Source organism: Typopeltis vanoorti, chromosome 19, assembly GCF_054136105.1.
Source record: "Typopeltis vanoorti isolate ZY-2024b chromosome 19, IOZ_Tvanoo_1.0, whole genome shotgun sequence".
Classification (NCBI taxonomy): domain Eukaryota; kingdom Metazoa; phylum Arthropoda; class Arachnida; order Uropygi; family Thelyphonidae; genus Typopeltis; species Typopeltis vanoorti.
This window is the reverse complement of record NC_143567.1, coordinates 25984441-26012253: the sequence shown is the minus strand read 5'-3', so window position 1 is coordinate 26012253 and position 27813 is coordinate 25984441. Positions and strand designations below refer to the sequence as shown.

Sequence of the window (27813 nt, the reverse complement as noted above, 5' to 3'; positions counted from 1 at the left end):
TTTCGTTTGACTATCCTTGCAGATCACTTTTGCTTTCTCAGCAAATGGAAGCAACCAAAAAAATCTGCTATGACCCTCTTTGAGCACATTGATAACGCAAAAAAAAAAATGCACCTGCTTAAAGAGAGAGAGAGAGAGAGTGAAAATGGATTCTATGTTTCGAGCTTCCGAACAAAATTCCTCGTCTCATTTCGGATGACAAATGCTCGCTATTACAACTGCACTTTTCAGTCTGATGTTTTTGCATTTCTTTCAAATATACTGATTTTTTCTCTCTCTCTTTTCTTTCGCTTATCTTACTTCGGAATCTCTCTCTTCGGCTCAGAGACCTTTTTGAATGATTTCAAAGCCGTACCCGATGATTTTACTTAGCCACAATTTTCGAAGAGAAGGACGAGCAAGATGCGATGAATGATCCATCAACAGGGTGGCTCTTAAGATCATTGTAAGAAGCTGTATTCTCTGAGGAATTGTTTTGATTTTCTTTAAGAAACTACACTGCACGAAGAGGGAAAGGAGAAAGTGCTTTTTTATGCAGGGTAGCATAGAGCCCGCGTGCTACTTCGTATGAAACTCTCGTTTTGGGGTTTTAATGCGAACTTTTGATTTGCGCCTTTACGGTGGTTTATCGCCATTGCCACCGCACGTCATCACCCGGATTCTACGTATCTCTCTCTCTCTCTTACCTTCTTTTTTTGTGGGGTTTTTGTCTTAAAACGATGTTTAAATAATATTCAAAAATGCATCGTCATTTCCGAACGAGGACGCAGCAAGTCGAACTTTGACCTCGAAGGTGATCGGCTCCCGGGATGAGATGCCGAACTTCTTTTTTCGGGTTGGAGCAATCGCTTCTTCAGTTACCCCCCCTTTCCAATCTTCCTGGCCGTTACCATGGTTACCGCATATATGAAACGCAGCGTTGACTAACTGATGCATCGAGACCATCATTACAAAACTGGAGCAAATGAGATGCGGAATTAAGTCGCGAGATACTCCATCGAAGCACTTAAATTCGACTTAGGAACTCAACAGGTGAAGTCGTTTCCCCTATCCCCCCTTTTCGGAATAAATCTTTACCGCCCTCTTCCACTCCCTCATACCTCTCCGCATTTTTGATTTCTCTCTCTTTCTTTTTCTTTTTTTTCTTTTTTTTTTTTTTCTTCTATGAATTTATGGACGCTGGCGCGCTCCAGCTCTTCAGAGCCCCACCTGCCTTGCGTTTCCTGCGTTTCCCTCCGCGGGAGCCATACGGACGGTAGCTCTCACTCGTTGCCTCGACACTTCTCTTTTCGCGAAAGGCCCGAGTGAGTGTGTGTATGTGTGTGTGCGTGTGCGTGTGCGTGCGCGTACGGCTGCCGCGCGCGCGGGAGAGGGAGGAATTGGAACGATGTTGGCTGCAGTCTTCTGTTGGGCTTGGTTCAGACGGCGACGCACGGTACTTCCAGTGAACACACTTACGGAAGGTGAACGCTGTGTGGACGGATTTATCGTGCAGGTAAGCTGGATGTGTGTGCTCTAAATAAAAAAAAAAAAAGTTTAGAAAAAGGAATATTGAAAGAAACCCGAAAATCTGGAAAGAATAATAAAAAAAAAGGAAAAAATGCAGCGCCGTTTGCTCTTGGAAGGCACCCGAGCGGAGTGGTGTAAGGATAAAGAGGGTTACCTGGACCGTAAAGACACCAGTCGTCGTGTTAGGGGATATTTCTTGTGGTACTGTGCGTTTTGGCCTTTGGTGGTGGTATTTGTGCCCTTTGCCGAAGCAGGCAGCAATCTCCGTAAGTAGCTCTAATTATTATTATATTTCACACTTGTATAACTCGTTTTGATTGTAATATTTCATGCGTTTTTTGTCTCATCCGCGAGAGATAGATAAACTATCAAATATATTTTATCATTTATGGCATCTAAACATTTTTTTTTGATGGAAAAGTAACCATTTCAGGTCCTTATTTGATTATTTTAAATAAAGAAATGTATTATGAGAGAGAGAGAGATTCACTAAGTTTATTGCATCAACCGTTTCCTCATCTCATCAACTTCCTTGCGACCTGTAGAAACACCTCCTCCCTCGCACCTTTTGATGTGCCGTAAAGATTCTCCTAAAATCTCTGCCATTTGCTTCCAAAGAAATCCCTAAGATTAATGACCGATTCCTCATTCACTGTTCATCACAACCATGTGTACCAAGCAGTTTTCTTCGAAACCCACTTCAGAACATGCGCAGAAATGGACCACCATTTCACTGTTGAGTTTTCTCTGTTTTCCTGAAAACTGCTGTCAAGTGAGATTTATATCAACCACAATACGTTTCCAATTTCTCCCCAACCTTCTACCTTTCCGCACTACTGAACGTATTCCCAGTGATTTTTTTTTATGACCATTAAGAATTTTTACACTAATTTTTGCGTAGTTCTTTAGCCGAACACTTGTCATTGATTAAGGACTCAGCTTCTTAACATTAAGAAGGGAAAAAAAAGGGGTTCAACCCACTTTGAATAAACTGAATTTCATATTATTAATCATGGTTCATTTGATTATACGTAATACATTTATGTATGTATTCGTGTTTATATTGGATTTTTCCGAGTAGAATAGATTCCCTTAATTATTCTGTTATTTTGATTAAATTCCATTAATGAAATAATTGGAAAATTTTGAATATCAAACTATCAATGATATTTTAATAATAAAATAGTTGCATTAATATAATTTGTTTATCCTGTATTGTTTAAATGCACATTTGAAATTATATTGGTTGTTGACTTGCTTCTGTTCAGAATTTAGCACGCACACACACACACACACACACACACACACACACACACACACACACACACACACAGTGTTGCTATGCCTACTTGAAATACCACTAAAAATTGGCAGAGGTTAATTTTCGAGTTCTTGCACCAATAATCCTACTCGATTCGAAGTCCAACTTCAAAGTTTGTTATTTCACCTGCATTTTTATAAAATCGATCCTTGCATCCAATTGCATTTGAACATTTCGTAGATATATCCAAGAGTGCTGAGTGAATCATTTGTTATTACAGACGCACTTTCTTATGATTATAACGCGTTGCCTCTACTTTATAAAAGTCAAAGTTCATTCATCTGGACTGATGGTGACGTTAAAAGACGTTTCAGTTTACCCCACGTGCGGTATTTTGAGAAAGGAATTAGTTCTACTGAGGTTAATTGATGTTATCAGCGCAGGAAAAAAAAAAGCGAAGTGATGAGACTCAAGACTTCTTATCAAAGCCAATGTTATGTCTTGTGTCCCATCGCTGGTACAAAGGACAACTTGACTGAGAACAAGCAGGACACATCTGGCAAAAAAAAAAAAAAAAAAAAAAAAGTTGACCAGCATTTCATTTGAGAGGTTTGATCTAAACAACGCACCAGGTTATCCATTAATGATGTCGCTACCCATTATGAGATTTCCAAAATTTTTAGATAACCTTTGAGAGCTCCGACTGTGAGCATGCTAATTATAAAAGTTTGGAATAAATTAACTGGGAATCAATGGAAGCATACAACAGGCGTTCATTAATTTTGTAGGTAGAGCAGTAGAAAGGCGAGAGAAAAGAATCAAGGTGGTCGATAAGGGTGTATCCGTTTTTCAAGGCTTTTTCTTCTTAATTCTAGCCTATTCTGTGTACGTAGCACTAGCCTTAATTAAATCTTCCAGTATAACATATTTCATAGATGGTGTTGTGATAGCGTTTATTTCTGTTCATTTATTTATTATAATCTAGTCTTCTGTCTTTGTTCATAACATTTATTCCTACTCTTGTAATCTTCCTTTTTCCTTAATAACTCCAGGTTCCACTGTTATCTTCATTCTAATCTTGTTTCCCCTTTTTTTTATAAGCTGATGTTTTACCTTTTTTTATTTATTCCATAATTCTATGTTCATCTTATTCTAAAATTATGCTTCACATCTTTCCATAAGTTTCATTTTTATTTCGGTGAAGTGCTTTCGCTTGATTTAAATGTGCTTTCTAAATGAATAAAGAAGAAAAAGAAACGATCATGTATTTGTCTTGTGTGTTCACAGTTGTCCCCATGGACGATCTCAGAATGTTGGCATTCAAGGGATGGTCGGGGTCATATTACACACCACGCGGGGTCTGCTTTTACAGGAATGTAGTAAAGGCTTCCGCAGTTGATAATAAACTCAGCTGTTAGCGATCTTCTCTGGAAGGGAGAAAGAAAACGATAAAAGGGAAATTTCTTCTGGCAAAGTAATTATCATTCAAACATCTGTGTTCTTTTTTGAAAATAGCAAAAATAGCTACACATGGAAAACCGAACAACCTGAGTGGACTGATAATTTTTAAGCATTAATACAATATGCCTAAATTGGGCTTTCTTAAGTGAGGGACAAGATAACTGTGTTCACAAGGTCACCTCGATACATTAGATGTATAATTATTTTCTTTTTAAATACCATTCGGATATAATTTTTGAACGCCCCAAATTTTTATTACGTCATCTTTCATTCCCAGGCAAACACTACACATTACAGTCTCACAAGTATCGGTAAGAAAGCGGAAATTCTCACCGACGAAAGATTTGTCCTCCATGCCTACAACGTACAGTGGATGGGGTAATCTTTAAATAGACTAACAGTTTGTGTAGATTTCTTTTTACGGGTCGGCCGGTCATTCGCCTGTTCCTTAAGTCATTAGATGCTTTAAACATCGGCGGACTATTTATCCTATCCTACACTTGTAGAAAAATCTGACATTTCCCTGACTTAATATATTCCTGTTATTACGCATAAAAGCACTATAGAAGGCTCTACATTATTACCATGTCTAGTTATGACGCCAAATACATTCTGTTAACTTGTGTTACTGTTCGTACACATCAATAGCATTCCGACTCTTCCCCTTTTCTAGACAAATAATCTTTCCTAACAGCATTTTTCCATTACCCAAGCGGATAACGTTTGTTCTGCTCCCTACACTTCTGGAGTGGTGTCCTAATTATAGTTGACAGCGTGCTATTGTTAATTTGGCAGAGAAGTGTTAGGCATAAGCCGTAAAGGCTCTTTTATATGAAAAAGGTCCTGCCAGTATCATTTAGAAGTAAAGTAAGTGACATTTATCAGATTCGAAGATGGTATCGATCTGTCAAAAGCGGTTAGTTACTTCTATAACAACAAGCTACTGTTTTGTCATGGGTTAATTTGGCATGGCGTGCATCGCTGAGCTCCATCTTCTTTTCGGGTGCTAATTCAACTACGTATTTAGGACAATATTAGGAGTAAAGTGGGTAATGGTATGGTTAGGTAAGGTTACGGCTGGTGCGACTAAGGGAGATGAGAAACAAGTTTCCCGTAGTGGAAAATATACCACCTCAGTTTTAGAAAAGTGATCAGGGTATCATGGGGGTTAATCCAACTTAGAGAAAGTCGAAATCTTTATACATTGTGAATTACATCGAATTACATCGGCATTGCACCGCTGAAATCCATAGTCTTTAATCATGGGTTATTTCAGCATTGCACTAATCAAATATTGTCATTTTTATATCATGGGTTATTTCAACATTGAGCTCTCAATAAAAGGTAGACAGATAATAACGTAGATATAAAAATTCAATAATGTGACACTAGATACATTCAGAAATATAAAATAGATTCTAAAATATGTATTTGTTAATGGATTCGAATCTTTTGTAGTATAACATGACAATTTGTGATTGAGTCTTTGTTACACTTCAGCTTCTCACAAATGATTGTTTTATTACTGTTTTCTCTTTGGGGAGCTTATTATCAAGTATCCCGATAAAAACTGCGATATATATATATATATATATATATATATATATATGTTTCTGTTTCGAGGACCAAGTGGAACCTGTGGGGAGGACTGGGGGAAACTGCTTTTAAAAACTTTCGAAACGACGTTTGGGTCCAAGCCAGCCTTAGCATCTGGCAAAGGCGCGTGCCATACGACTAAAGTCTGCTCCCACGGAGATAAAAATACTCCCTGCTACAAAGGACATGTAGGAGTGGTCGTTTAGAGGTGGTCGGATATACGGCGAGAGCGAGATGGGGCGAGGGTCTGAGCGGTAGTAACGGAAGGCGTCATACGAGGGTTTTTCGGAGAACGTAAAGCCGAGGATAACGTGTGTTGGGGGTGTGTAGGGGGGGGGGGGAGAAGGAAAGAAATCAGATGACGCTCTGCTAAATGCTACAACGCTTGGTGTGTGTTGCCACAAGAGATCAGGCTTCTATGGAAGTAGCCATTTTAGTATATTAAGACCAACAGCACGCACTCTGATACCTAATAGCAAGCTGTAATTGATGTTTTATTACTGTTGCAGCTGTGGGGTTGCGTTACATGACCACAAGAAATTTGCTGCGTATTTTCTTAATAACATATTAGATCTCTTTGGTAAATGATTAGCGCTATTTTTTATAAACTTCTGAAAAAAAAAATCTTTGTTTCTGTGGTTTCAGTAGAGGGCGCTATTTACTGTGAGAAATTGTAATTTTTTTTTTTTTTTTTTTTTTAATACAAACCCGACTCTCCCGTTGTTGGTATTTCTTCTGTATTTCTGAGAGTGTAGTTATGTAAAATACGTAAGGCAGAATAATTATATTCATAAATTTACATGACTTTACTAGTTGAATTCAACTACTAATTCAACTGTTCTGAGTGATGGCACGCACGTTACTTTTTGAAATGTGACGCATCTGTATCCAATAAGAAATTTTGGATAAGTGGAGCAAAACCAAGATTCTGTTATATAATGAAACCTGTGGAGCATTCGGCTAAACATACACACGCAATCACAGTAATAAGATTTTTTTAATAAATATTTTCCTAAGTATCTTAGGACATCCTCAGTACAGTTAATTCAAACAATACTAGGAATAACATACAGTTAGGGCGCATGATTACAATGGAATCCCAATAAGCGTGCAATAGCATGTGTCATAGAATTAAATTAAAATATATCTGGAGAGAGAGAGGGGGAAAATATTACATTAAAATGACATAACATATATAAATTATTTTACACAATTTAGGATGACAATTTCCCAGACTTTAGGGATAGCAAGAACGTTATTACGGTTTAGATTTTTGATCTGTGAAATAGGGCTTCAGCACTTTCTTTATATAAACGTTCATGTTTATATAAAGATCTATGTAGAAGTTTGGTCTTCGGCCAGTGGATCCTAATAGGTAGGGTTTGCAACTCCGTGTTGTGCGAGGCCAGATTTCTGCGGTTTGATAAGACGGATATGGTCTTGATGTTCCGAAATGCGTTTATGAACAGATCTACCTGTCTGTCCATAGTAAGACAATTTACAGGAGCATGGGACCTCGTACACGCCAGGTAGTTATTAAAAAATCTTATTACTGTGGTTACGTGTGTATGTTCAGTCAGAAAAAAAGATTCGTTGTTATGTAACCTGCAAAAAACCTCAAATATACAACATTCAAATACATTTTTTAAAATTCCCTCTTTTCTACCATGCGAGAACGTTGCTCTAGTTTTGAACAAACATTTAATTATGTTGTTCATGGAAGTTTTCATGATAATCTTCACTGTTTTGAAGTACGCCTAATTGCATTATTCAGTCGCTGTTGATTTATTTTACAATACGATGGATGGCTTTAAAAGAGTTTATAAAATACGGCGTTCATTGACGTTTTTAAGTTGAGAAGTCACACGATACATTCGAAACCCATTCACACCTTATTATATGCATAAAGCTCTTCGTAGCAATAAATGCCCCTGCATGAAGGCAATCAGGAATGAAGAGAGTGTCTAGCTACGATAGCACTCTAGACCACATCGTGGCATTATGCCAGATTCTAGCCCCAAAATTGTGCTTATGACGTCACATTGTTTTGGTGACAACGTCACAGCCAAAGCCAGGGGACGAGGGTGAAAAAAAAAATTGAAATCCACATTCACGAGCGGCAGTTTGAATCTAAATATAGCAAAATATGCGAGGGAATAGCAACCTGGATTATGGAGCAACAAGAACAGAACAGATATTCACCACAAGTAATAATACACATGAGGAAGTTTGCCTTATCAAGTTTTCGACAACGATAGCTTCTATCATACACATTTGAGTGAGTTGATTAGCTTCAAATTACACATGTTTGGAGTTTCTGATGCTACAGTCTCCCCTACTTGTCCGAGAGGTAAATGAACAATTGCAGATTCTCGTGGTTAATACCGCCTAAGGATGTATATGTATTGAACTAGAGATCGCCTAACGGCTATCTTCATCCGATAGAACTGAAGACAGAATCCTGTACATCCCTTTCTCGCTGTATATTGACACTTGTATGAAACACTTAGCCTGCTGCCGAGATGGGAAGACAACGTTCCTTGTGCTTCCTTGTAAAGCTGTGTGCTCTGAAAGGGTAGTTAGACACTATTGTCTTCAGTCAAATGCTGTTTGGTCAGCTACACAAGGACTGACACTTAGTTGCAAAAGTTGCATGCATCGATGTACAATGTTATAGAAATCAATGTAGAACCATCTTTGGGCTTATTCGGTTTTCTATTGTTAATCAAAATTATAAATATTACTAAATGGTATTATAAATAATGATTTGTTTTGTTCATTTTAATTTCATTTGAGATGAACAAAAATGCATATCCTTGTCGTTCATATTAACAAAAGTGAATACAATGTACTCAATAGCCGTCTATCGTTATCCGGATCGTATTTTTGATTTTGTTAATAACAAATCATTCATCTCAATCTAAGGACCGGTGAGTACATTGAGTGCACAAGACGGAAGGGAAGATGACATTGTAGCTGTTTAGGATTACACTGAGGCTAATGCCATGGGAATCTGGGGAATCTGTGAGCTTAACATTTTTTTTTTTCCATTCTAGTTATGGGTTTTTTTTTCGAGATGAAAAACTCAGCCACCGCCATCTGAGACTAGTTAAGTTAATGTTCACTGAAAATGTTTAGAAAATGGGAATTGATACGAAGTTATCACCATGATTACGCGTGTACTGATATAGTCGATTTTGTTTGTTTGTTGATATTGTAACTGAGCGCATTTGATTCATATGTAAATAAACGAAAGAGAAATAGGGAACAGCGCAGAATTTGTATCCTGTTTTGTTCTTTTCCTCCCTAGTTTCGTCAGTTTTCTCATTCACCAAATTCTTTAAATTCTAGATTAGTTAAACTGAATTTATTTTGCATTTGATCGTGCGAAGTTCTTTTTGATAAGTGGAACAGATATAGAACATTTTTTAATCTAAAGTTCTGTACGTGATCTTCAAGAGTATGAAGCAACCAGCTAGTACGGCGTCAACGTTTTTTTTTTTTTTTTTGGTTTTTCAATAATAAGAAGAAAAATGGAAATGATAAGAGACAGGCCAATAAAAGAAGAATTGCATTTGGTATTCTCACACTGAATCTCGTCTTTAGAGTTTCACACAGATGTTAGAATTTTAATCCAAATAACCACACCCAGCCTATTTATAACCTTCTGTCACGATTGCCAAGTTTACATTTAATTTAGAGTTAATATTGTCGTAGATGAGTTTGCTCAGTGAGTGGAGTAAAATTTCAAATCTTTAACTTTGCTAACTGGGTTTTATATGATATTAGGTATACTCTCCTATCTGTCATTTACGTAAATACAGATGACTGATCCTAATATAATGGTAATAATAAGAATGTTAATGATAGTATAGTGGGTAGTAGTGGTAACGAGCGCATATTCGAATCCAATGATGTTTGACTTGAGTTGTTTGGAGCCGTCGTTAATAATAATAATTTTAGTTGTTGAGGCGACGTAAATCTTTCTCTGCATCACTAGGACAAACCAGAAGTTTGCAGGATGTTTTTGATATTTATTCAATCCCTGTACGCACTTATATGAGTCATAAAAATTTGCGGGACCAAGTAGATAACGTTATTATTTAGATTTCACCATCAGTTTTCTTATCTCTCTTCTTCAATCAACAAGTTCAGCATCATCAGCCAACCGTTTAAACTTAGCCACAGCTATCCCTTTGAGACTTCCGGTCTGTGCTTTCAACTTCCGTCATCCATGTGGGATAACTTAACACTCACATAACTCTAATTTACTCTGTGGACAATGCAGAACTTCCGTTTCGGTTTCTTTGGGATTTCTTTTGTTTCATTAAGGGGCAGACAGCGTATATGAAAGTTATCGATTATGCATGCCTGGAAGGGAATTAGTTATCGATGAAGGCAACAAAGGCCTCAATTATGAATAGTTTCAACTATAAATAATTCACAGAAATTTATTAAAAGTCGACCTTCATATTTTTGATTGTATATTGTATAAAAAATGCTTTATAAACTTGTAGATATTACAAAGATTTCCTTGCAAGATCATATTTGCAAATAATCATTTACAAACTTCTCGTCTATAAACTTCTTTTATAAAAATTGTCCTTTCAAACTTTTTAAATAAAAATTGTCCTTTCAAACATTTTTTTAATAAAAATTGTCCTTTCAAACTTTTTAAATAAAAATTGTCCTTTCAAACATTTTTTTAATAAAAATTGTCCTTTCAAACTTCTTTTATAAAAATTGTCCTTTCAAACTTTTTAAATAAAAATTGTCCTTTCAAACATTTTTTTAATAAAATTGTCCTTTCAAACTTCTTTTATAAAAATTGTCCTTTCAAACTTTTTAAATAAAAATTGTCCTTTCAAACGTTTTAATAAAAATTGTCCTTTCAAACTTTTTTAATAAAAATTGCCATTTCAAACCTATTTTTTAAAATTTTCCTTATAAACTTCTTCACAGTTTTCATCTGCAATCTTCTTTTACAAATTTCTTTTGCACATTTTTTAAAAATTTCTATTACACGAAAAGTTATTTTATAAACTTCTGTTATACAAAATTTTCATTTACAAGCTAGCTTGCTTTTGCAGTGCTGTACAAATTTCTTTGACAAAATTTTTAAAAGCGTCTTTTATGCAAAATTGTTCTTTACAATTCTCTTCTACAAATTTTTTTAAAAATTATTTTACAAAAGTTGTTTTATATAAAAAAAATACACTTTTACAATTCTCGAGAAATAGTTTTATTAGTAAAGTTATAAAAAAATTAGAATAACTACAAATATTATTCGAAGTTATTCGAAGTTTTTTTCCCAAATATACTTCTTTACAAGCAGTTATTTGCTTGCAATTAGCATTTTTGTAAACAGTAAAACAATCAGTTGATTTTACAAACATATATTGTTTGCATCCCGCATTAAAAAAACAACAACAACAAAAAAAAACAATAGTTTTTCTCTTACAATGATTTGTTACAATCGATTGCCCTCTACAAACACTGGCTCTGTTATACAATAGCTGCTGAACCTATCTGGGGTAACTTGTAATGTAAAACTCATATAGAATTACATAGAGGACAGTACTAAAGAGTTTTGTTCATTCACTCTTTTTTAAGTATCAATATTGAAAGTTCGCCTAGGCAAGCAGTAGGGCAATGGATAGTTGAGAGTAAGCACTTAAAAAGCGATCACTTAGCAATCACGGATGACGGGAAGTCAATAACCTGTATGCTTATCTGTATGCTCCTCTCCATCCTGTCAGCAAGACTGGCTTCCACACAATCTACCTCCTTATCATGTCACATGTACAAGACTACAGATTTCTTTATGTGAGGTCAGCGTGCGTTTACTTGGCTTTTATGGTTGCGTTTCACGGGGAGTCAGTTGGGGTCATGTCTATGAAGGTTACAATATGAATTTTGTTATGCACTACTGTAGCCAAAAGCTTTCGAACACTCGCATGCATAACAGCGTAACTTATGGACTGAATCTCCAAGAATACTATCAACACTCATACAGAATTCATTCTCCCAGACATTAGATGTAGTTATTCTACTTGAACAGTGAACCTTGTCCGTTAAAATGTTCACTGTTAGATATTAATGTATAGAGCCATAAAGCTTCAATCTGTCATAAATAAGATAACATAGAGGATATTATGGATCCATCCATATTTTATAGGCAAATATAAAAACTTAAAAAAAGTTTCGAAATTTACCAGAGAACTCATGAGAATACAACCTTTGGCATCGGAGTTGCATTGGTTTGCACTACTTACAAGACATGGACTACCCTGGAGGTCGTATATTCGACTTTTAATGTTTGCAATTTTTTTTTTTATTTGGCGTTAAAATATATGGATATATCCATCATATTCTCAATTTAAATATGTTATTATAAACTGCAAATATCCGCTTTTGTTAAGCGTACTAGTCATGTGGGACTTTTAGTAGTTACATATAACTAGCAATTGTCTGCGCGGTTAGCCTAGTGGCTATGCGCTTCGCAACCATATGCCTGGGGAAGGAGTGTTCTAGGTTCGATTCCCGTCGACGACGTGAGGAGCTCAAGGATCTTCCTCAGCCATAGCCAAGTTAGCCGGTTTCGGGCGTGGACAGTTTATCCTGGGGTTTTTCATCCCGCAAACAGGCAAACCGGACCCGTGAACATATAGACTATAGCCATAGGATATAGTACGGCAAGGCTGGCAACGGGAAACCACCTTGCTCATAGTCACTTCCCTAGTATGGTAGTATAACCGCCCCTACCATCCGTATGGATGAAAGGAAACTAATCTAATCAACTAGCAATTTCAGATTAACAAAGGCTGACATGCTTAGCTGCCAGAGGAAATGGTATGAAAGTTGCATTTTTATTTAAATATTTACTGATAGATATTCAGAAAAAGAGGTCACCTTGATGTAGTTTGGATGCAAAGACATGTTTGAATCCCGTGTGGGAGACGGGAAGAAACTTTATAACAGATAATCCAACTGTATGAGAGTTAACCGGTCTTAATATGGAAGCAGCAGGCTTTTGGGGTTTTCTTCCTGCAACTAAGTGAACCAGCACAATGAACACTGTCTACAGAGAATTGCTTGTAAACTTGTAAACACCTATCTGGTGGTGGGGAGTCAACTCATCTTTGGATTGTTGAAAGAGAGAAATCTAAGAACTTGCTAAAAATGTAATCTGAAGATAGGCACTTGTTGAACAAAGCGTATTGACTCATTACTATGATAACTAAAGTTTTTCTAGAGCATTAATTTAAAGTTTTTAAAATAATGTATCCCTTAAATGTTTGTTTTTTTTATGAAAGGATTTTTTTATAAAGAACGTAAAATAAGTCTGAACACACTCATTATAGCAGTCCATGTAGATACGAGTAGTGTTTTTATTCACTCTGTCGTTTATTTGGGTGGTTTTTCATGTTCATGCCAGGATACCCGAAGGCCATATCACTAGCAACAATGTAATTGTTAGTAAAATGTTTGTTGTGGTTTTTTTTAGCTCTTCTCTCTTGTGAAGCACAGCGAAAAACGAAGTCCCAAGCCAGGGTGGCTGACGATTTTTTCACACCTCTTATCTTACTCGAGGGTTCTATCTTTATCACTAACAAGGGAGCACGATGTTTTGTTCCCTGAAGTAAAATAAAGAAAGCCGAAGAAACAATTTTTTATGTAACGGCAGATAAATACGAGGGCAGAGCAGCATGAACGTTATAATTTATCTTCTCTCAACTTCACTACGTTGATATTTTTATTAAGTTTTTTATTTGGCTGCCGATCTCCCAAGGTCAAGACTCATCGGTGGAAAATTCACCTTCCTTGCACTTGACTTGCCATTTCACGATCGCATGGAAACTGTGAATATTAATCTGAAACTGCTCCGCTAAGACGATGAACAAAATGTTTGGTACTTTGCCATGTTTGTGCTACGCGAATCTTGGCACGGAGTTTTATTAAAGAGATAGACACGGCAATGGCGACTCGTATGACCTTAAAAAGATACACCAAACACTTAGAATGAAGGAAGTGAGCGGTGTGATGCAAATATTGCTAGAATGCATAGTAATTTGACGTGGTTTGACTTCGGTTGAGATCATGAACTTGCAGTGCAGTTTACGAGTATCCCTTGATACATCATAAGCTGCACTCTCACTGCCATCTTGGAAAATAACTTTACTGATTATAGTTATATTGTTTGACGAATCTCTTCAAGTTCAAATAAGTTCAGCCAACTCTGACTTGTTCTTCTTGGACGCCAAAATGCAAAGAAAATCGTTGAGCTGAAATTTTATTTATGTTATATTTTTAGCTACACGTGACAGAGTAGGTGCTTTTATTCTATCTTTTCTGCTATGTGCATGATCGTTTTTTGAAACCCCTGATATCTATAAAAGATTTTCCTCTGTTAAACTTTTTTTTCCCCCCAACTTATTTATGTTTCGCACACAGATAGTAAGAAGGTGTAAATCCACTACTGTCCCTCTTTATAGCACCCTGGAAGGCAATCATTGTATGTATGTCGAACTAGTCGGGCTCACTTAGTCCTTCTATGCAATTTAATGTATCCATCGAAGCGCAGAAAATGAAACTCGACTTACTATACAAACATGTTGCTGGCAGATGTTGGCATGGTAACAATGGCACTTTAGGAGTTCTCTTGTGCTGAAATATGAATTCCTATGGGCACACCGTCACTATTCGCTAGGTAAAATAAGGCTCTGAAATTGTCTTTCTTTTAAAAAAAAGGAAATAAAGAAAGGCATTCTCTTTAACAGGAGAACTTGGGGGGGGGGGGGAACCTGTTTTTTAAAAGAATTCTGAACAATTGGCAGCTTATTTGGAGGAACAGAACCATTTTGCTGTCTCATAGCACTTGTGAAAATACCCCGTCGCTCTTTCAACGCATAACAATTTTCTTTCTTATCTTTCAAGTGTCCCCTTTCATCTCATCTATTAGCTTAATTTAACTTTTCAGTAGAATATAATGAATACTTTTTTCTGTTTCACATGAATTCACATGTGAAACAAAAATTACAGATGGCGCTTATATGCTAATGATATTGGTTCATTGTTCATTATAACCATATCTATACACAACAGTCTGTATTTCGATATTACATATTAAATAATATAGTTTAGTTATAATATTTATAACTGATAATTTAACGATTTTTATAAAAATAACAAAGTACATTGGAATGCAATTAATGCACTCGCGACATCCCGTCATCCTGTTATTACGTACTTATCAATCATAATACTTTTGTAGAGTCTATAGAGTCTATATTTAGAAACTGAATCGTGTTCGGACGTAGTGCCTAATTTTTTAAGCTTAATTTTTCCCCTCCGACGCTATGGTATTTTTTTGTAGGTGGTGATTGTCCTCAGCTAAAACTGTGAAACTAATTTTAGCAAACAGTTAATTTTAGTTCAACTTTTATGTGGGTATTGTCTGTCGAGTTCATTACTTTATCATTTCTGTTCGTTGCCGAAATTAAGTGAGACCGATTCGTACTATTTTTGTCTTACAGAATTTCGTAGACGTGTTTCATAGTTATAGCAAGTTTAGAATTAATAAAGATTTTCAAATGATGGTAATTTTTTTAATAGTAACTGTTACAAATTTTAACTTTTTTTTTATTAATGTGCATCAACATTGGGAATTACTCCTTTCTGATGGCAGTTTGAAAGCAGACGAACATGCAATGAATTCTTGAAGCTAATAAAACTGATGCAGACAAACATGAATCTTGCAGATAGAAAAAAAGTGAAGCAGACGAACATGAAAATTAATGCTTGAAGCTAATAAAACTGAAGCAGACGAAGACGATTCTGGAAAAAAATAAAATAAAAGCAGACGAGCTTTAGAATTAATTCTTGAAGCTAATAAAAACTGAAGCAGACGTACATGATTCTTGCAGCTAGTAAAAAAAAAAGTGAAAACAGACAAACATGAAAATTAATTCACGAGGCTAATAAAATAGAAGCAGACGAACATGAAAATTAATTCTTGCTGTAGAAAAAAGAAAACAGACGAACATGAAATTAATTTTCATGTTCGTCTGCTTAAGCTATTCATGAAAATTATTTTGTATGAAATGCTAGAGGGGAAATAGGAAGCTGGTGAACATGAACCTTCTAGTAGATAAAAAATACTGAAATCAGACGAACATGAAAATGAATAATGGCCGAATGCTTGAAGAATGCTAAAATCAGACGTACGTGAACTGACGCACCCCAAAGTTAACTTTTGCAGAGAGACAGAATATAAATGAAAGAAAAGAATAACTGTTATTTGTATTATGATATCTCATTATATCAGAATTTGTGATAAGAAATTCAATACGATGGTTAATACTACGGTTGCATTATTCATTACAGACAGAACTATTTTTCCATATCAAGATTTCATCCTCTGTTTACGTTCAACTTTTGTTCCGTTTTTTTTTTTTCCTTTCTTTCTTTTATCTTTGTAATGAAATTCTTTCGGTATATTCTATTTCTGCTGATGTACATTCTGTGGACGAGGAGAGCGTTGACCGCATGCTTATTATTATTTTTTCTGCTGAAACAACAAAGGGAAACTAAAATGTTCAGATACGGCTTGCTCATCCTCCGCCCACACACCCATGCAGACGTAACGTTTGGTGTTTACCATTTGTGCAAGCCTTGTCACGTTTTTCATGGATAAATTGCTTTCTATCTACAGAAGATGTTGATATTAGGGATGCAGCTGTAGCGTATATCTTCTTGTTGTATTCGCACGTGACTCCTAGCCCAAGCATTCCCCCCCCCCCCCTTTGCTGCCCTGTGGTCCTTGAGGAGCAATCGGTGCTAGTCTGTAGAAGTACTCTACACAATGTAGTTTTTTTTCCCTATAATAGTACCTCTGGATCTGGAGACTAGAGAGGCAAAAGAGTAGTTGAAGACTTCTTTAGGCTTTGAAATAATCTAGTGTCGCAACCTTACTTTGTGTTACTGAGTTTTACAGTGATCATTAAAGTAGATGTGATTGCATTTATCCCGGTGGAATAATCACCTCTGTAAAACATTCTTTAAATAATTACCCACGCGCAGAGAGAGAGAGAGAGAGTCTCAATCACTTTAAAACATTCTCTCAACTTTTCTTGATCACTTTTTGTGCAAGAAAAAGGACAAAATGGGCACTTCGCTGCAAGCCGACTCTTTTCTTTATGCAAATTAGCCTGTACACTGGGATCACACTTCCGCTGATGATGTGAAACCCAGAAATGCACTGGAGTATAATTGTTCCCGTCAAACTCGATATTTTTTATTTTACATTTCCTTTAATGAATGTAATATGTTACCTTATCAGATCATGAATGTCAATAATAATAATTATCATTATCTGCCATCAGGTTACCCGAGCTAATTTAAGACGGTAATGGCATGGTCACCTGAGTTATTAAAATTTCACTCTCATGTTAGCATCTCTTTCCAGAAATCCAACGAGATTGACTAAGTGCACTGCTAAAACTGAATTACCTCCCTTCACATGTGTGTGTGTGTGTGGGGGGGTAATTCTGAAGATTATTCCCACATTTCCCCTACATGCAATAAAAATGAACTACTTTTATTACTTATTTGTTTATTATCTTTGTTTTCTTGTACAATCTGACTCAGCACTTGTACAAGCATCCTGCCTTTCTGAACTATACGAGACCAGTAAAAGTTTAATTTATTCTGCTATTTAGAGAAATTGAAAAATTGCATCTAATCAATCGATTGTCCTTAATATGTCGATAAAATCCTTCTACGTTGTATGATGTAAGCATTTGTTGATTTCTGAAATAGAGAGCCAAAAGGCTTCACTTCGGCGGTGCAAAATTATTCAAATTAAGTGGATATTGGTGTCGTTTGTGATGTGACACCGCTTGGCAATTCCTATGGTAAAGTATACCCTCTGCATCACTACAACCTGAGTATTTACAATTTGGGTCTGACTACTCACTGATGAGACCTCAACAAAGGTCGAAACCGATCTGGGTAGTGACCCCCCCCCCCCATAATGTATAACATCATACATGTCCGCTAGTTGATGTGTTTTGCATTATGGGAAATACTAAGGATAGTGATCAGATCTTACTCCACCTTTACTACGAGTTGCCCTGTCATGAAAGGTTTGCTTATGCTTGGATCCGCCGAAATTTTTATAGTTTCTATCTATATTCGGCATGAAACTCTTGCTGTTTCTCTATTCGACTTTGAAATGATGTTGGATTCAATATCCACTTAATTTGAATAAATTTGTTGATTTAATTCGAATACTTCGACATCCTTTAAACATGTGGACGACCAGAGTTTGAGTCGAAGTTCAATATTGGTTTCAATCGAGAGATATAAGAATATCATAACTTCCATCGGTTTAAAAGAGAAAATCTTGTTTTAATTAAATCTATGATATTCTGAGCTTTAGTTTTTATTAATAAGCTTCCTGAACTGAAAATTCATCTTGGATCATCTATCTTTTGCCTGTTATTGCTTGTCATTGTCTAGTAAATTGGTTTATAATAATAATAGGAGGAATTAATCTTCAACAATCTAAAAAAAAAAATTAAAGAAACTAACAAAAAACCTACGAAAAATCACGAGGACATCCCTTCACTAATATTTGCGGCATAAACATACATATAAATGATTCATACCAGGAGTGTCAATCTGAATTGGACCGAGAGCCAGTTGCCATAAAAGTGTATCTCGAGTGGGCCGCAAAACTTTTTTTTCGACTGAAAAAAGCTGTACTAATTAGAATCGAAGGGAAATGAAAGAACGAGTAAGAATAAGCTGGAAAATTAATAATGAAAATTTGGTTTATTCTAAGTCATTACAAGACATTAAATAATAGTATAATGATTATGACAACTCAAAAAATAAAAAATAAAGAATATTTTTTATTACATTAATATTTACAAATATATAGCATTTAAACCAAATTAAACTGAAATTAAAATATTTGAAGAAATCAAATATTTATACAGTATAAAATAGTATAAAGTCTCATCAAAAATTTACAGAGCCTCCTATTAGTTTGAATTTTTTCGTGTTTGTGTTGAAATAAAACTTCTATTTTTGGGGGGAAATGTCTATATTTTGGAGAATTTTTTAAATGTCAACGATAATATTTTGGAGAAAATGATAATATTTTGGGGTATATATATAAAGAGTAATTTTAAGTAATTTAATTGCAGTATTTTATTTATTCCCGACAATTGACAGCGTTTATTGTTAACCAGCTTGCCAAAATTTGGACTCAAAGATTGTGAGCGTACGACCCTCATTATGGTAGAAAGATTGACGTCGGTTAGTCTTGATCTGAGGGCTGTTTTATTACCTTTCATACATGAGAATAACTGTTTTGCATAAATAGGTGCTTCCAAAATAACACAGAATATTTGTTGCAAACTTTTTTTTTTATTTCCGCATATTTTTGACCAAAATAAGTGTATATTTTTGGAACACCGACTTCTTGGAATTTCTCTTTCAGAATGGAATCATTTTGGAAATCAATAAGTTATATTTGAATACAAATAGGAGTTTTTCGAAATTAAAGAGAAAAGGAACTGTAAAAAACGAAAAACTTCTTTGCTCCTTAAAATATTTAAATCGCCAGTTCTTTAAACTTTTCCGGTTTTGGGACAACATCGAGAAAAGGTAAAACTCGGAATCTTATTGTTCAACTGTTCACACGTACAAAAGTAATTTAGAATATTGTATATTAAATGATTTTGAAACAAAACCAATTTACATCTAAAACTTGCCACTGCATCATACATGTGGGTTATTAACTGATCTTTCCCCTGAAGTTTGACATTTAAGTCATTCAAATGTCCTGTACAGTGGCGGCCCGTGAAGCTTTAAGTGGGGGCGCTGCCTATACAATATAATTAAAAAAAATTCTTTTTTTCCTAATTAGTAACCAATTTATTAATAAATAAATCTGTAGATTTATTACAGTGTATTATATATTACAGTGTAATATCAACTAAGAATGCTAGATCTTGTACCCATGTCTGATCATTAAGAAATGCAACATCATGTATTTTAATTTCTAGGAACAAGTTTATCTCCTCTAAAAGTAAAAAAAAAAAAAAAAGCTTTTTAGCACTTTATAACAAGATAACAAACGAATCTGTGTAATAAGGTAGTCGTTCAAATTCACTCTCCGAGTCTTTAAGAAATTGTGCAAACTGGCGTTGTTTGAGGCCTCTGGATCTGGTGAAGTTCACAGTATTTGTCACAGGCTTGAGTACGCCGCTCATTTTCAATGCTTTGGAGCACAGGACCTGTTGATGAATAATGCAGCGGAAAGATTATAGTTTTGGAATGTCTGGATACATTTTTGAAATTGCGATATCAAATTTTTATTATTGCAATTATATTATAGCAGGTCGTTACATCCATATTGTAACTATAAATGTCGTATGAAAACGAATAAATCGAATCTTTAAACCAATATTTCTGTTTTTAAAAAGCACCCATCCTTTTTTTTTGTATCTTTCCTTGAGGCGTCACGGGACCCAAGAAATTGGTTTGGGAGCCACACACACCAGTTTGACACCCCTGATTTATTATATGATAACTTATGGACCTCTAAACCCGATCTCCTATTTTTGATTGAATCCTGTAGCCACAACAGCTACAGTTCACTTCATTGTACACTCTAGACTTTTCTGTCAGCCACACTGCGGAAAACTCCTCTGTGAAATAATTTCACGTTGCATGCCAGAGAATTCCAATTTAGGACCTTCCGATTTTGACCTCTTCGGTTTTAAGGTTTCTTAACTCCATCTTGTGTTGTTCATCTGCTGTATTTGCCGCTTTCCAAATTCTAGAGAATCACTCTGACCTCTTCAACTGCTTATTTCTGAAGACTTCACTTCTTGCAATATTTTATTACATATATAAAATCTCGCACACACACGAGCTATTGCGAAATCTGTGGTACGTGAATGCCGTGTATGGATAGAGGCCAAGAATTACAAATTGAGTAACGGCTACTGAACTGTTTATGGCGATTAGTGCTGGAACACATCCCGGATAAGAATTTATGGTTAACCGAATAAAGGGAGGATACACTAAAATCACGTAGCGTAATGATATTTTGTTCCTTTCTGCTAATAGACTTTCGAGACCGCTATTTTGTGTTGTTCGACTTTTCGTAATTGCAGATTTTCCATTTTAATTTAACAAAATATCAATGTGCCCTCGATAAGTGCTTCTTATACTAAATGAAACGATATCTCAAGAATTAGTGAGAAAATATTAAGGAAAGAATGCAGTTACTAGATTGAAAAATAAATACCAATAAAGCTTATATAAAGAAATAAAATATGCAATCCTTACGAAAAAAACGGAATGAAAGAAAAACAGATTTTGTATGGAACCTTGATTTTTTTAATCTTATTAATATGCGATCTAACTCTGAGTGCAACAAGGATTGAATTAGATCATCCAGGACTTGCCAACTTTGTTATTTGCGACAAATTAAATCTAACTTGAACTCGAATAATTCACATTGACATTGATGGACATTTTTAACGTCAAGGTAGAAACATTGTTGTTAACAAGATCTCTTGCAATATGCACTGCATTTATATCGATTAGTAGTAAATATCGGAAACTGCTCTTTGCAAAGTGTCATTTTGGCTAAAATGTGTCACTGCTAACAGTGAGTGCACTAGAATATGTAACAAAATATCGGCGAACCAAAGAAAATAATCATAATACAAATATTGGAAATTTGATACAAAATATGAAGTATAAAAAAGAGATGATATTCGTAGATAGCAGCGATTCAAAATTTCTCGAAAGAAAAGTACCTATAAGATCATAAAACATGATAGTCCGCTATGAATAACCCGATTCACAATTTTGCATTTTGAATTGAAACTTTACGAAGTTCCAAAATCATGGAAACTCAATACCTCACCTGTCGTTATACACACTTCATGAAAACCTGCTTTTCCAATAGATGCGCTTTGGCTGCCTGTCAGAAAGATGCAATTCTTCAACACGTGTGCACAGTTTTAATCGTTGACTGTGAAAATTTTCTCACTTCGTACCCAAAGACCTTGGTTGGAGTCCAAATAAAGCATTCGTTGGCAATTTAACCTCCGCAACACCTGGTGAGGTACTTGATTTTGAACACAAGAATTTATTTTTAAACTTGCTTCTGTAGCGCATAGACAGACAGAATAGAAGAATATTTTAAGGCACTGAAAGGTGGTTGGCCAATCCAAGAACAGTGGGAGATAATAGTTCTTATTAGCCTTCACTTTACTTAAACTCAGATGATAGTAGCTTTTCCGGGTTTATCTAATTAAATATTAGCCTTCTCAATAATAATTCTTTTCCCTTAGCCTTCACAATAACAAATGTTAGAGAGCTGATCTTGAAGGAAGGTTATTATTTTTCTCTTAACCTTTACTGTAAACGTTTTAATTTTAAGGCTATTTCCTATTATCATCATGAATTATTAGCTTATCACAGGCCTCTGAAATTATTAGCCTATCAGTAGTCCCTTTGATAACACAGTCCAACACAGCTTTTGCTGACTTTTATATGAGACTTGTTTTTTACTAATTTGGGTGCGCTGATTTCAAATATCGAACCCATTTTTCTCTATCACGTCAGGTTTTACCTCTATGGCATTTTCTTTTTGCTAATTTGTTAGTTTTTGATAGTTTTAAGGAGGCAGTACTATTTAGAGGATCAAAAAAAAATCGATTTTTTTTAATATTATTTTCTGAAAGTATGTACTTTTAAAAATCTGTTCCTAACTTTTTATCAAGAAATTCGAAAAATTCCCGAAGATATAGCCTATTATTCAAAGCGGTGCGCAGATCAGAATCGGAGCGCTCACCGCTCTCGCTTGTTAGTAAACGAATAAATGCGTAAGAACCTGCAACGGCACGTACTGGGGTTTTGAATGCGAGAGAGGCCGATAATTAGATACATAACTACTTAACAATATTCATTAAAATTTACAAGAATATTTATAAAAAAATAACAATTTTATTTACACATGAGTTTCAGGGAATAAATTTTTGTTTGTAGCAATTTCTGCTGTGTGTTCTGTTTTAGCAATCCCTTTGAATACTCCAACAGTAGTCGGCCATCATGTGAGAATCCCATCTTCCTTGGTACCGATCTTCCATAGTTTTTAAGTCTTGATGAAATCTTTCGCCTTGTTCATCGCTTACAGCACCTAAATTCTCGGGAAATCTATCGAGATGACTGTATAGGAAATGAAGCTTTATGCTCATGTTGCAACCTAGGCGCTTGAAATTTTCAAGCATTGTTTCCACTAGATCTTTGTAATTGCACGCTTTTTTGTTTCCAAGAAAATTATTCGCAACCATCGTAAATGAAGTCCAGGCCTCTCTCAATTTCGTTCATAGAGTTGATGAAATTGGGTCTCTCATTAAAGTTCTAATTTGAGGTCCATCAAATACACCGGCTTTAATTTTTTCATAACTAAGTCGTGGAAAATTTTCACATTTGTATTGGAAACAGTCACTTTGTAAATCTGAAGCTTTAACATACTGCTTCATAAGACCTAGTTTGATGTGTAGAGGTGGAAAAATGATTTTTTCTCTGTCGATTAAAGGTTGATTTATAACATTCTGTTCTCCAACATTTAAGGATATTCTAAGAGGCCAATGTTTCTGACTCCAGTGTTGGTTTCTAACTCGGCTATCCCAGAAGCATGGAAAACGGAAACTTTATATAACCTCTTTGAAAGCCAAGTAAAAAGTTCACCATTTTAAGATCCACACAGATGATCCAGTTATGGTCTGTATATTTTAATAACTTCAGAACCTTTTTAATGTCCTCATATGTTTCCTTTAAGTGGACTGAATAGCCAATAGGAATTGAGTCATATACATTCCCATTGTATAGTAATACACACTTGAGACTTCTGCTTGAACTTTCGATAAATAAACGCCACTCATTTGGATGATATTGTACAACACTTATTTTAGTTAGTAAACCTGACACATTGTTACAGTAAACAAACCCACGCTCGTGTTTAAAATATTGTACAAGATTACTTTCCCTGCTACGATAAAAAGTTATCTTCGTATCTTGCTCCAGTAAGTTTTTTTCATTTAATCTTGAAGCTAACAATTCCGATGATTCCTTTGATAGGCCCAAATCTCTTACTAAGTCATTCAATTGAGTAAAACGTTGCGGTCCAGAACTAGAAATTCAATTTTCATTGTCTAAATCAACATCCTGGTCTTGCTCCTCAAGAACATCTGGCATATCTCGATCATGCTCGTTCTCAAGTAAAGGAAGTCCTTTATAAATTGGCACGGCTATTTCATTGGAATGAGCAACTGGCCGAATTGCTGAGCCGAGATTTGGATACACAATTTTTTTCTTATTCTTATTATAACGAGAAGTCTGAACTAAACGAAAATAGCAATCCTCTACGTGATTTTCGGTTCACGCCAAATCATTGGAATGCCAAAAGCTAATTTTTTGCGTTTTCCCTTGCTCCACTGTCGTAAATTTTCTACACATGACTTACACACTTTATTTGGAGCCCATGAATTGTCCTAATCTGCAAGTTTTACGCCAAAGTATGCAAAGTACACTTTCTTAACGAAATCAGTGATATTTGTCCTTTGACTGGGAACAGTAAAGCTGCCACAAATATAGCAGAAGGAATCTACACTATTGACACATTTTCAAGTGGTAGACATGATGTATTTTCTTCACTGCCGACTAACATGCAATTAACAAGACAAAAAAACCCAGAGACTTTATTGAAACGTTATAAGCGCTCATCATACTTTCACGATCGATTAACGATTGACTGATTTCGATCGTTCTTTGTCCGCTATGACGCATATAGCATTCATTTGTTTTAGGCAGTTATCATCGCCTACTTTTCATCACCTAAATGTATTAGGTCGGTTATCGGCCTCTCTCGCATTCAAAGCGCCAATAGGTACCGTTGCAGGTTCTTACGCATTTATTCGTTTACTAACAAGCGAGAGCGGTGAGCGCTCCGATTCTGATCTACGCACCGCTTTGAATAATAGGCTATATCTTCGGGAATTTTTCGAATTTCTTGATAAAAAGTTAGGAACAGATTTTTTAAAGGTACATACTTTCAGAAAATAATATTAAAAAATCGATTTTTTTGATCCTCTAAATAGTACTGCCTCCTTTAAACTATCAAAAACTTACAAATTAGCAAAAAGAAAATGCCATAGAGGAAAAACCTGACGTGATAGAGAAAAATGGGTTCGATATTTGAAATCAGGGCACCCAAATTAGTAAAAAAACAAGTGTCAGATCATAATCAGCAGAAAATTTTTTTTTTTTGTTGGCGAAAGACGAGAGTGTATTACTCGTCTTTCTAATGATTAGCCTATCAATTGTACCTTTAATCCCTATATTAACTCTAATAATTACCCTATTAATGGTCTTCCAAGCATTAGCCTATTAATGGTTTCCTGAAAAATTATGCTGTCACTATCCTCTTTAGCCTTCACAATAACAAACGTTAGAGAGCTGCTCTTGAAAGAAGGTTATTTCCCCTTAACCTTCACGTAAACGTTTTAATTTAAATTAAGGCTATTTCCTATTATCATCATGAATTATTAGCTTATCACAGGCCTTCGAAATTATTAGACTACCAGTGATCCCTTTGATAATTAGCCTATCACTCGTCTTTTTAATGATTAGCCTATCAATTGTACCTTTAATTCTTAGCCCAATCTATATATTAGCTCTAATTATTACCCTATTAATGGTCTTCCAATCATTAGCCTATTAATTGCTTTCCGAATCGTTAGCCTATTAATGGCCTCCTGAAAAAATTAGGCTCTCACTATTCTCCTGAATTATTAGTCTGTTGCTGATCTACTAAAATTAAGCTAACTAGAATAATCAAATCAATTAAGCAACTTCTGTCTCTCATACTAGAGAGGACATTCTAATTTAGGCACATTGGAATTCTCTAAGAAGATAGTTTCTTATTTATTTTTAGAAAGCGTATCATGTTTTCATCCATTTTTGTCATTTACTCATGGGATACTCAGAACTCACAGGTTATCAAGAAAACCTTTCCCTTTGCGAATCGCAGTATTTCCCTTCTCCGCCTCGTATGGTAGCTATTATTGTTAGAACTCTGAATACGAAGATTATAATGTGGGTTCTGATTCTTTAGAAGTGCTCAGCTTTGCCTTCGATTACCTCATTTAAATGAGTAGATAGAAGTAGAAGGAAAAAAAAAAACGACTGACGTCAGTCAAGCGTCATTTTGCTAGTTCGTTCCACGAAACTTGTAGAAGGACGCTTGACAGCATGCTGGCTTTGCGAAATCCCATTACCTAATGGTTTAAGTAAATAACAAGGAGAGAGAGAGAGAGAGAGAGAGAGAGAGAGAGAGAGAGAGAGAGAGAGAGAGAGAGAGAGAGAGAGAGAGAGAGAGAGAGAGATGTAAAGTTGTAAACAGAGACATATGTGATAAAGAGTATTAGAATTGAAACAAGTTATCACTGTTTCTGAATTTTTATTGAAGTGCAAAATCATCTAGCAGTAACATGGTTTTACCACTCGATTTCTTTCAAGATTACTTATATCATTTAACATTTCTTTCTGCTCATTTCTTTAGAATATACTTCAGTTCGTCGCTCTGAATCTTCTATTTTGTGCTAACGTTCGGAATAATAAATGATCACACCGTTGACAGTTGGTGAGGTTTGGTGACTTCCAAGTCAGCTGGTTTCTGTGTTTGCAATTTCCTGTTCACTTTAACAGGAGACTACAGGATTTCTGATAAAAGTAACTCGGTTCGTTGTATCCTTACAACGAACCGGGTTACTTTTATCAGAAATCCTGTAGTCTGAGCATCGTCATTTCATTTTTTAATGATTGCTAATACTGTTTTTAAAACTATCCGAACTTCGAGATACGATTCTTTTTCAACGGACCATCGAAACTACGGAATATTGTTTTTGTGAAATAGTAGCGGAATAAAGGATTAAGTTAGAAGATCAAAAATAGTATTAGTTTTCTAAGAGAAGATTTAGAAGAATATGCTGCTGATGAAGGATGGTTATCCTTCATCAGCAGCATATTCTGTGAAGAAAATACTTAAAAGGCAATCTGTTGCTAATATTCATCGTAAATGGCTTTATTTACAAAATGCACTTTATCCATAATTCTGTATTAAACATTAGAAAACATACTCAGGTGACTAGCTTCTAGATGCAATCATCGGAAAGGGGCAATCTCGGAAATTAATTTTTTTTCTTTATTAACTGCATCGTGAAAGACGTTCGCCAACAGAAAAAAAAAATTTTTTTTTTCTGTTGGCGAACCATTTCCCACACCTTTAGTGCCGTGAACAGTGCGTACGATTCATTTGTGATATTGAACATCTGCCAACTTTCTCGTCACCTAGGTCGACAGCAAACAAATATTACGGATTCCTTTGGTAAGGAAACACAGAAGGATTTGCTACATCAGCATCTGTGCACAGATTGTACAACGAAAATTTTTGTAAAGGAAAAAAAAAAAGGAAAGAATTCAATCTTAAAAGTATACGAATCTTTAATCAAAGTACCTTATTTCGTCTCGAAGAACAGAATTTGGTTTCTTTCTCAACACACACACACACACACACACACACACACACACACACACACACACACACACACACACACACACACACACACACACACACACACACACACACACACACACACACACACACACACACACACACACACACACACACACACACACACACACACACACACACACACACACACACACACACACACACACACACACACACACACACACACACACACACACACACACACACACACACACACACGACTGAGAATAAACGCGAACGCGAATTGATAGACAAGATGCAACGTGTTATGTCTGTTTGTATTCATTTGTAAAGTATTCTTTGTATTTTAATTCTA

The 27813-nt window shown here is 35.5% G+C and overlaps 1 protein-coding gene across 4 annotated transcripts in view; it reads left to right on the top strand.

Annotated features, from left to right (window-relative positions):
• LOC150095927 (protein eva-1-like) overlaps positions 1-27813 on the top strand; it is a 103950-nt gene that overhangs the window by 25954 nt on the left and 50183 nt on the right. For 3 of the 4 annotated variants that reach the window (XM_090409249.1, XM_090409248.1, XM_090409250.1), the window contains exon 1: positions 1321-1775. The exons of the other annotated variant lie outside the window; for it this stretch is intronic. In XM_090409249.1, the coding sequence (XP_090265375.1) occupies positions 1601-1775 (175 nt within the window). In that variant the 5' untranslated portion in view covers positions 1321-1600. Of the gene's footprint in view, positions 1-1320; positions 1776-27813 lie in introns of those variants that run through there. 4 annotated transcript variants of the gene reach the window in all.